The 11,411-nt window shown below is 41.0% G+C and overlaps 1 protein-coding gene across 2 annotated transcripts in view; it reads right to left on the minus strand.

Annotated features, from left to right (window-relative positions):
• Positions 1 to 287: 287 nt before the first annotated feature.
• Positions 288 to 11,411, minus strand: part of LOC131889870 (methylthioribose-1-phosphate isomerase-like) — a 42,871-nt gene continuing 31,747 nt past the window's right edge. The window contains exons 5-6 of one of the 2 annotated variants that reach the window (XM_059239085.1): positions 749 to 884; positions 288 to 449 (exon numbers count right to left, since the gene is read on the minus strand). In XM_059239085.1, the coding sequence (XP_059095068.1) occupies positions 837 to 884 (48 nt within the window). In that variant the 3' untranslated portion in view covers positions 288 to 449; positions 749 to 836. Of the gene's footprint in view, positions 450 to 748; positions 885 to 7,560; positions 8,253 to 11,411 lie in introns of those variants that run through there. The other variant, XM_059239084.1, reaches the window with a different exon arrangement.

Here is an 11,411-nt window from a genome sequence, read left to right on the forward strand (position 1 = left end):
AAAAACATAAACACCACACATACACAGGCACCAAGGCGCAACAAAGAAAGTCGGACCTCGATGCGAAATTCTTGAGCAAAAAGAACTCGAAAAGACAAGAGCAAAGTGATATGCGTCTGGTCTCGGCGAGCTGGAACACAGGTTCAATCATTTTAGGCGACCGTGCAAAATGCGCTCAAATCCCCTGCTCACCTAATATATTTCAAGATGGTCAACAACTTTTAACTTCATGACTTCGGAATATTGAAAATGAGGTATACCGGTGCAAGAATGGCAAGACAGAGGCATAGGGGAATTGAAGAAAATCCTCTTTGTTTTAATTCCAGCCACTAGTCACGACAAATATACAAAATAATTGATTGTCAACATCTTGAGTCACCCACGTTCGTGAGGTTAAATCTTCTTCAGGTGTTTTGTATCCTCATGATTCAATGAATTTTCCTCAAAATCTAAAACAAACAAATATTTATTTTAGTGAAATGAAAATTGCCCCGGACAAAATTTGCAGTTAACAAATCTTAAAAGCAGGGTACATACATTTAGTTGCTTTTACAAAAACTCTTTTGAAAAGCGAAACTTATTGTTATGCAGACAGTTTTTTAGCAGTACCCTGCATTCTTTTCCTTATTCTGTGCAAATAGAGTTGGACCAGAATAGTAAAATGCCTTTAAAAATATAATAATTTAGGTTACTGTGGGTGCAAATTTGGTCCGGTCTAAAGTATAGGTAAACAAAAACATGGGAAAACCTTTTCATTCGAGCCATGCGGTCAATGTTCTGGGGGGAATCCAAGGGTGGACGTAAAATTCCACATTCTGTGATAATTCCACCCGTTATTAGATTTGCTGGTGTAACATCAAAAGCGGGATTCCAAACTGGCATATCTGTAATCGAAGTCCAAAAAGATTTCCAACATTGCTGGGTTTGAAGCGTCATTTGCCAATTTCATAAAACCAAAAGTGATGGAGTACCATTAATTGTGTTCAAATGCCTAGCAGAGATGCCTAAGTACTGAGTTTGCGAAATAAGGCTTCAAAGATACTTTTTAATTTTGTTGATGGCCCAGGCAGGGAAGAGGAGATCAACACTCCGCGTGCGTTGAGGCCGGCTTCCCTGATTGAGCGAAGAGAGCGAGAGCGGTGAGGGAGAATAGCTTCCCTGCGGACGGAATGGGTTGGCTAACTCAAAAAGGACGAAAGACATGGAGACCTCCACTCGGGCGGTCAGCTGCGCATTTTTATTAAATCTGATTGCAAATAAGCCATTGATTTTGTTTTGCCAATATCAATTCGGTATGAGTTGAAAGAACTTACCTAGAAAGTTTCTGCATGGCTGGGGCTTTGGTTGACGAGTAACAGTCAATTGAAATTTAGCAATGTCTGTTCCATCCACAATCGAGTACAGCATCTTAATATGATATAGATAAGTGATGTACAGGATGAATGATTGCTCCCGGAACGGGTTTTTATAAAAATGTTAAGATAATGTATGTTATTATCTTGGGAAAATCACAAAGTTGTTGGATTACCCATCTTGTAGTCCGTTTGTCGGTCAGATGTCGACCAAATGCCAGCCTAATGCTCGTAGTGACGTCGTAATCCATCACAAGTAGCTCCTCCAGCCCTTGATCATAGATGTACAATGTCACAGAAACCGGTTGCATCAAAGAGCTTTGTGTTTCAGTGTGAATCAATCTCTACGTCGTTCCTATCACCAAGGAAAAGCTCCAGTACCCGAGGGTCTGGTCAGCCCAGCTACGACCATGGGTGAGGAATGTGGGCTACATGTTTGAAGGGAGGAGAAACAGGAAATCCTCGGTCATCAAAACCGATATTCTCGTGATCATTTTGAGAAGGGAGAAGAGGATCTGAATAAGCAATCTCATCCTCAAGAATCGGTGTTACCAAAATGTCGGGCCCCCTGACGGCAAATGACGACCAATCCTTCCTGGATATCCCGTTGGGACGTGGTTCCGGCCCAATGTCAACCCTTTGCCGTCTAGACGCAGTGGTGGTCAGATGTGGCCCACATGCCACACCTTACAGAAGAGGCAGAGGTAATCCATTGTCGGCAATCTGAGGAACCCCTTGATGGCCAATGTGACTGGCCTGACGAAAGGACCGCCGCCGTCCACCAAGGGCCCTGGGACAATCCGTTTAGCCTCCATGAGGAAGAGGCGAAAACCAACATTGTACGGGAAAGTTAAATCAACGAAGAGTGACATTTTTGTGCTCAAGGAGAGCAGAGTCACATTTTCGTGCTCGAGGAGAGCAGAGTCACATTTTGGTTCTCGAGGAGAGAAGTCTGTTTTGAACCTCTCCGAGAAGTCACCATTGAACATTGACAGTGAAAACAACTCCCATCTTGAAGCTCTTGTTGGTAGTTGAATCCAGAACATTTTGATAGAGAACTGGAGGTTGAGTCCATCCATTTTGAATAAGGACAGTGAAAGTCAACACTTGGAGTCTGGACCCAGGAAGCCGTGCAGAGTCAAGAGGACCTGGGGAAGTGCATTGCATACATCAGTGAGCCAACATAGACATGTTGAACAGTCTCTGGAGCTGAGTACAGGTGCAACTTCTGAGTTATACTCCGTCAATTCGATTCTGGACCTTCAATCCCATCGAACCGACGTCATCGCCGTGGATCTCCGTTGGACGAAAGAATCACCCCCATCAAAAGTAGGATCAAACCATTTTCTGTCCATGTATGTTTTTCCCTCTGGCCAAGCAATTACCCCCTCTTTCATTACCCGAGCAAGACAGCTGATTGGTAGAGTGTCATTTTCATGTTTGTGATGAATAAAGTAGATTGAACTGTACAGTTTGCCTTGAAGAGTAGCCTAGATTTCCCAGACGACCGAGATCGTGCTGGGATCGTAGGGAGTAGAGGTAGCAAGTGATTTGTAGGCAACTGTATCTAAAGTTCATCACTCTTGTAGCAGAAATCAGTAGTTAGACTCTAGAGTAGAGGTCGACTTAGACAGACGCATTTAGATTAGGATAGTGAACACATTTTGCAGGATAGTTAGCCTTGAAGATAGGCCCAGGTATGCCAGACAACCGAGATTGATCTGGGACCAATGGGGAGTAGAGGTAGCTAGCGATTTGTATCCTTAGTCATTTGATGATAGTTTGAAACCCTGATAAAGGAAGCTCGAACTATTGCTTGTATGCCCTGATTAGGGTTATGACCGGAGGCCTTAGGATAGGTCTAACAAATTTAGCCCATGTACTAGGTGCTCTCCATTTTAGACCTACCTAGTGCTTGGGTCAGGAGTTCCATGTTTCTGTTCACCACGGGAATTCAAAAAGTCAGGACCTTTCACCCCTGGCTGGTGGACGGAACACTGTCTGCGAGTCATTTGAAATAAAATTGACACCTCAATCGTCCAAGGGAAGATTGTGGTGACGCAGGTTAGTTCCGTATGGACCACAGACCAATGTCTAGACCTCGGATAGCGCAGGAAAAAATGCGAACACTTGCCTTCATCAGGTGGTAAATAAATGTTGGTGTCTAGTGACTTGTGCATTTTCATTGGTAAGCGTGGCCTGATTTTGAGTGAGTTTGTCACTGACTGCGTTCGTTGAAGATTATTTTTTTTGCAATCATGACAGCCTTAGTAAATGAATTTTGGACGAATATGGTTTCAAGTAATTGTTGAACAGTGTCCCAAAATGGCGAACATTTTTTTTGATGCAGAGTTGCATCACTGGATAAGGATTTCAACCATGGTAGTTCTTGCAGCGATTGTGGCACAGCCTGGATTGCCCATACAGCTGAAATCTGAGCTGGTACTTTACACGTCTCGATTCCTGATTGATAGATGCAGAGTTGAATTTGTCTGTGTTATAAAAGTGCATAAACACTACTGATGTGATCAAACAAATATTCGCCGGAGGTTGCGACCAGGGCACCCAATTTACATTTTCAGTGGCATGTGGCATCACTAGCAGAATATTAGAAACCCGTCAATTAGCCACAATAAGTGACCCTGATTTTTCTTCGATCAAACTAGGATTACCTTTTTGGTCAAACCTAACCTTTTACGTTACGTTGGAAACGGCTGGTCCTTTGACTTTCCTAGCTTTCTAGCAATCCTGATTTTACGGACATTTTGGTTTTTCATCCTACCACCAATTTGGCATTGAAAAAAGAAACTATTTGCTTGTACACTTCCATGGTAATGGCAGTTTCGAAATAGGTCCTATACATAACATCTCCAATAAAAACGCTTGTCGATACACTCCAAGCCTTTTGGATCACGTCTTTCTTGGTCAGCTGCGCATGGGAAAAGGTAAACTCTGTGGATTGCGCTCTCCAATAGGGAGTGTTAGAGGGCTAGTCAGAGAAATGGGACCCCAACCAAGCCACTTCAGACTTTGTTTTGAACACATTTTGGTAGTGAGGTTGCAGGGTGTCGGGCCGATTGACACAAATGAGCCATCAACCCACTGGCTCCCTGAATTCGGAACTTTATTTTGACAATCACGTAACTAAATCTGTTCAAAGCCCATCCCCATCGCAAACACCGATCAGCCTCTCGGGAACCAAAAGAAAATTCCGAGTGTCATTTCTCTCACCTCTAGGGAGTGTTAACGCATCCGCAACCTCTCACGATAGTTGCAACATGGGAGGCATAAAATGGAATGTCATATTTTCATATTTGTAAATGGAAAATTTTAATCGAGCTCTAAATCTAATCCTTATGAATTATCTTTACAAATTGGTATGACAACAAAGCATATGAAGCATTTGTGACATTATACGACTACAAGGTAATGTTGCTTTTTCTCGCGATAGTGCAGACTAGGAGCGCCACCTATTTGAATTAACACTCCCATCGTCATGCCATGTTTTTAGTTAGAGGTCTAAACCTTTGCAATGAGGTTATGATTTAATCTTTGTTTGATGATTAGCTCTAGCTCAAAGAAAAATTTAACTTCTACTATTAAAATGAAATTAAAAGACTCACTAGGTGCTGATGCCATCTCCAAAAACAAATGTTACTTTGCAAATGTTGCAAAGGCACAGTGGAGGGCATTGTTAAGGAAAAGGTCAATAGCCTCAAACGTGAATTTCTTGCTAGATAATCCATTTGATATGTTAAGCTTGTCTAAAACAAACAAGTTCATTGCTAATTGTTGGTTTTCTCAAACAATATGAAACTTTATGTCAAAGTAACAAATGGCAAAACAAAAATGGTCTATTAGAAAAAATTATGACAGCTGCCTTAGATCGACAAAGATCAATAAAAATCAACAAAGGCGATGTAAACGTAGTACCTTAGCTGCCCTGTTATGATTCTTTGGTTCCTCTGCCTGAGAAGCCAAAGATAAGCCCGCTTCAGGGCGGGAATCTCATCCTGGAATTTGCCTAAATGAGGGTGAACTACTCCAATATTTAAACCATTGGATATTGATTCTTTTCCTGATTGCTTCTTTAGAACTTCAATAAATTTTGAGAGACTGGAAGAAACAGTTCAAGAAAAAACAAACTCTTGTGGCACCTTCTTTCAGCAATGCATTTCGTTATCTTTCAGCCCGTAGCAGCCTTACTTTGAGCACACCCTGGGCAATTATCTCCTTCCCATCAATTGCTTAAATAGATGAGCAGCTTTCACATTATCAATTTTACATGTTCAATTATAATTGTTTGGTTCTTCTGCTTGGAAGTTAAAATTTGAATTATTTAAAATAGAGTTAGGGCTTGATTTCATTTTTTTGCCAACATGTTATCATCTTAACATATGACTATTTCGAAGTCACTGCATTGCCAGATCAAAATATGTTGAAGTTTAAGACGCATCCTTACGGCGCTGAAACACTATAACCGCGCCTCAAACAATGAAAAATATCTCCTTACCTGCGGGAGGAACACATGCTCTCATTGGACATCCGCAAATCTTCATTTCCACAGGATTGCGTTCCTCGATGGGAATTTGCTTTCCATTCCTCAATGATAAGTCAATTGTGGATATTGGCGAGGCAACAAAGAAGGGAACTCCATGATGCTTGGCCAAAATGGCGAGTTGATATGTTCCAATCTTATTTGCAGTGTCTCCATTTGCCACTACTCGGTCTGCACCAACAATCACAGCAGAAAGAGGCTATATGAATGGGAAAACAACCATTATGCTTTTAAGGCTGCTAGGTATTTTGCATTCAAAGATAAATAGATCTGGTTCAAGCTAAAATTCAAGATGCCAATGAAAAAGATCAAATGAAAAAACACTGCCTTTGCGAGGAACACTGGCTATTGGAGGAATATTGGCCATGCAAGCAACACTTGCAGAGTATCCATGGAACTTGAGCCAAACATCCGNGGTAATGGCAGTTTCGAAATAGGTCCTATACATAACATCTCCAATAAAAACGCTTGTCGATACACTCCAAGCCTTTTGGATCACGTCTTTCTTGGTCAGCTGCGCATGGGAAAAGGTAAACTCTGTGGATTGCGCTCTCCAATAGGGAGTGTTAGAGGGCTAGTCAGAGAAATGGGACCCCAACCAAGCCACTTCAGACTTTGTTTTGAACACATTTTGGTAGTGAGGTTGCAGGGTGTCGGGCCGATTGACACAAATGAGCCATCAACCCACTGGCTCCCTGAATTCGGAACTTTATTTTGACAATCACGTAACTAAATCTGTTCAAAGCCCATCCCCATCGCAAACACCGATCAGCCTCTCGGGAACCAAAAGAAAATTCCGAGTGTCATTTCTCTCACCTCTAGGGAGTGTTAACGCATCCGCAACCTCTCACGATAGTTGCAACATGGGAGGCATAAAATGGAATGTCATATTTTCATATTTGTAAATGGAAAATTTTAATCGAGCTCTAAATCTAATCCTTATGAATTATCTTTACAAATTGGTATGACAACAAAGCATATGAAGCATTTGTGACATTATACGACTACAAGGTAATGTTGCTTTTTCTCGCGATAGTGCAGACTAGGAGCGCCACCTATTTGAATTAACACTCCCATCGTCATGCCATGTTTTTAGTTAGAGGTCTAAACCTTTGCAATGAGGTTATGATTTAATCTTTGTTTGATGATTAGCTCTAGCTCAAAGAAAAATTTAACTTCTACTATTAAAATGAAATTAAAAGACTCACTAGGTGCTGATGCCATCTCCAAAAACAAATGTTACTTTGCAAATGTTGCAAAGGCACAGTGGAGGGCATTGTTAAGGAAAAGGTCAATAGCCTCAAACGTGAATTTCTTGCTAGATAATCCATTTGATATGTTAAGCTTGTCTAAAACAAACAAGTTCATTGCTAATTGTTGGTTTTCTCAAACAATATGAAACTTTATGTCAAAGTAACAAATGGCAAAACAAAAATGGTCTATTAGAAAAAATTATGACAGCTGCCTTAGATCGACAAAGATCAATAAAAATCAACAAAGGCGATGTAAACGTAGTACCTTAGCTGCCCTGTTATGATTCTTTGGTTCCTCTGCCTGAGAAGCCAAAGATAAGCCCGCTTCAGGGCGGGAATCTCATCCTGGAATTTGCCTAAATGAGGGTGAACTACTCCAATATTTAAACCATTGGATATTGATTCTTTTCCTGATTGCTTCTTTAGAACTTCAATAAATTTTGAGAGACTGGAAGAAACAGTTCAAGAAAAAACAAACTCTTGTGGCACCTTCTTTCAGCAATGCATTTCGTTATCTTTCAGCCCGTAGCAGCCTTACTTTGAGCACACCCTGGGCAATTATCTCCTTCCCATCAATTGCTTAAATAGATGAGCAGCTTTCACATTATCAATTTTACATGTTCAATTATAATTGTTTGGTTCTTCTGCTTGGAAGTTAAAATTTGAATTATTTAAAATAGAGTTAGGGCTTGATTTCATTTTTTTGCCAACATGTTATCATCTTAACATATGACTATTTCGAAGTCACTGCATTGCCAGATCAAAATATGTTGAAGTTTAAGACGCATCCTTACGGCGCTGAAACACTATAACCGCGCCTCAAACAATGAAAAATATCTCCTTACCTGCGGGAGGAACACATGCTCTCATTGGACATCCGCAAATCTTCATTTCCACAGGATTGCGTTCCTCGATGGGAATTTGCTTTCCATTCCTCAATGATAAGTCAATTGTGGATATTGGCGAGGCAACAAAGAAGGGAACTCCATGATGCTTGGCCAAAATGGCGAGTTGATATGTTCCAATCTTATTTGCAGTGTCTCCATTTGCCACTACTCGGTCTGCACCAACAATCACAGCAGAAAGAGGCTATATGAATGGGAAAACAACCATTATGCTTTTAAGGCTGCTAGGTATTTTGCATTCAAAGATAAATAGATCTGGTTCAAGCTAAAATTCAAGATGCCAATGAAAAAGATCAAATGAAAAAAGGGGAGTAGTGGGGTCCAGCAGGCCAAGAATGGTGGGTTTGTATTAATCGTCACTTTATTCGACAAATCTTTCGCGTTTTCATGTGCATGCACTTCTTCTCCAAATCTGCCATAACCCGCCACTCACCCTGCTAGTCGGTCAGCAAAGGAGTAGTTCATCAAATATCTCACAGTATCATCATTCATCAATAACATGTAAGGATATGTTAGAAAGAAAGAAATAATGTTGAAAACATATGAATTTGATCCTGAATAGAGTATTCTCGACATAGAAACCTTGCTTTGTTCGGCGATTGCTTTGACGTTGGGAATTCATGTTTTTCGATTTTTTTTCTTCTCTCAATTCCAAGTTAGATGGTTACGTGTTCTCGCTCTCTGTTTCTCGCATTTGATGCATTTTATCAGAACATTAGGGTTATCAGGGCAAAGTTTTCATCCTCTGAAGCCTGCCTCTTACTCACTTCCGAATATTGAGTAGATGTTTGAACAGAAGTAAATTTCTTGAACCCCATGAAGTCCTTCCTTCTATTTAGCGGGGAGGAAAATCCCCCACCACAAAATACCGGTTTGCAAAGCTGTTAGTAAAGCTCACGCAACCTACGGAAAGTGTAGTAAGTCTTGGCTCACTCAACCTCCTTATTTAGTTTCAGGCAGATTTCCAAGCTATCCATGCCCAGATGCTGTCCAGCCTCCGCAATGTAGTCAATCAATGCAAGAGCCTGACTGAGGACGAATTCGATTGGACCATTTATTGAACGCAATCATGCAAGTCTTCTAAATTATCTGCCTTTTTCATGACTTGCTCAGTCCAGGGTCCTCAGCCAAAGGAGTGGCCGTTCTCACGGTAGAGCGAAGACCTCAGCTTCAAGCCAAAGAAAGGCTGATATAAGGTCCTAAAATAAAGGTATGGGCACCTCAGAAAGTATACAAACCCAGGGGGGGAAGGTGACGTCATATCCGATAGAAGAGGGGAAGAGCACAGAGAAAAAACGTCGCTCTAAAACGGTAATGTTCAAATGAGAACCCAAATTGGGTGTGGCTGTCCCGTTGGTGGGTAGGAATACAATATTGCCTTTCACCCTTGAGGCAATCATAATCATTATTTCCCTTTTTTTAAGATATGGAAGCTAAAGGTTGCACCAAACAAAGGGTACACTAGTAGACTTTAAGAGAGTTGTAACAAGCAATTTCAATATTGAAAAGACAATGATAACAGCTTTTAATAAAGAATTTCTAGTTTGAGCTCAATTTTGTTCGTAAAGGCATTTGAAATTCAAACATGAATATTTGAAACATTATGTTTTTATGTTTCATTGAACTTACAGGCAAATGAACACCTCTACTAAAACTGCACATGTTAGGTGAAAAACGAAAAACAAGTTTTGGACGCTAAAAATGTATGTAATAAGATGGGTTTCGAAATATTGCTCAAAGTAATTATTAGAGGATGGAAAAGGTGTATCAGAAGTCTTGCAATAATGTTCGAAGCTACATTGAAAATTTGAGTGCGCTTTTTCCTATAAAATGATAATAATTTCAACCTTAAAAAGATTTCATTACCTTCTTATTGGGCACAAAAATTCTCTGGATGTAACATGCAACAATATTCAAGGTATTTGATGTATCTTGTTCATATCTTTAGTTTCATTTTATAAAGCTTCAGGAGGGAATAATCATCATAATTTTCAAGAACTAATTCAAGACCTGATGAACTGAAAGCATAGAAAAACTCCATTACTCTTTGATATGAAAGTAAAAAGTATAATAGAAAACACATTCTTCCATGAAATTTCAAATTATAACAATTTAAGAGATCTCGTTATAGTATTCCTTATTGCGACAAATTTGTCATTGGACTATTGGTAGATTTACAGGAATACATGATGACATTTGTTCACTATTACCGTGTCTTTTCTATGAAAGTTTTGGGTTAGGCCGCCATTCCAGGCGTCGTGTTCACCCATCATTCGAGTTTTTTTTGTGTTCAGTGGGAACGGACGTGTATTCTAGAGCTCCTCTTGGCGTTTTTTTAAGATCTTTTTATTAAGTGTTGTGATCCTGTTTAAGTGAGCGAGAGCAATTCCTTCCTCGCTGCAATGGTGCAGAGTGCTGGAAACACCCTCAATGATGTCCTGACAACTCTTGGCTCCATCAGCCATGCTGGAATCAAGGAGTTTCGGTTTGGAAAAGTCACAAAGGGTGCATGCTGTCTTGGACGCCCTCTTGGAAGCAGTACATGAACTTACCAAGCTGAATCCAACCCTCCTCACCATCTCTGGCAGTGACCCCATTGATGGCGGTGACTCCATTGATGGCAGTGACTCCCTTGACAAGAAGGAGTTGGATGTCATCTCCAATGCAACCAAGGCAGAGACAGAGACAAGCGAACTCACAACTTCAAAGCCTGAGTCGGACCAAATCTGCAAGGCTCTGAGGAAACACCATGTCTGTCGTGATTGACGATGTCTCAGGCTGCACCCTCGGCGTTGCAAAAACATCTGCAAGGTCGACATTCAAAGCAGCAATGGCCACAACAAGCTCACCAACCCCATCAGCAGAAGAAGAGACAAAAACTTCACTAACCTCGAGCCCACGCTCAGGAGATGCGAACTTGGCCAAAGCCAACGCCAAGCACACTTGCTGACTTCATGCCAGACAGTCTCGAGATCCCTCAGCTCCCCCGAGGGTATGCAACCTCAAAAAAGGCCTTCGCTAATGCCCCGCGTGGACGCGGACGCATTGCTCAACGAGTTGAGATTGGAAATGATGCACATGTTCAAGACATTGGTGAAACAGCTCCACTAAGGCTCTTGACGTGGAATGTTGCCAACCTCTCACCCAACAAGGAGCTAGTACTAAGACAGCTGCTTGAGAGTCATAGTGTCATAGTGTGGATGTGGCAATCATTACTGAAACTGAGACCCCCGTGAACTCTCTTACCATCTTACCAGAGTACACCACCTTACAACAAAAAGCAAAAGAAATAGCACGAGTCTTTGTGCTCATTCTTTTTTTTTTTTTTTTTTTTTTTTTTTTT

This window comes from Tigriopus californicus, chromosome 11 (genome assembly GCF_007210705.1).
Source record: "Tigriopus californicus strain San Diego chromosome 11, Tcal_SD_v2.1, whole genome shotgun sequence".
NCBI classification, from domain to species: domain Eukaryota; kingdom Metazoa; phylum Arthropoda; class Copepoda; order Harpacticoida; family Harpacticidae; genus Tigriopus; species Tigriopus californicus.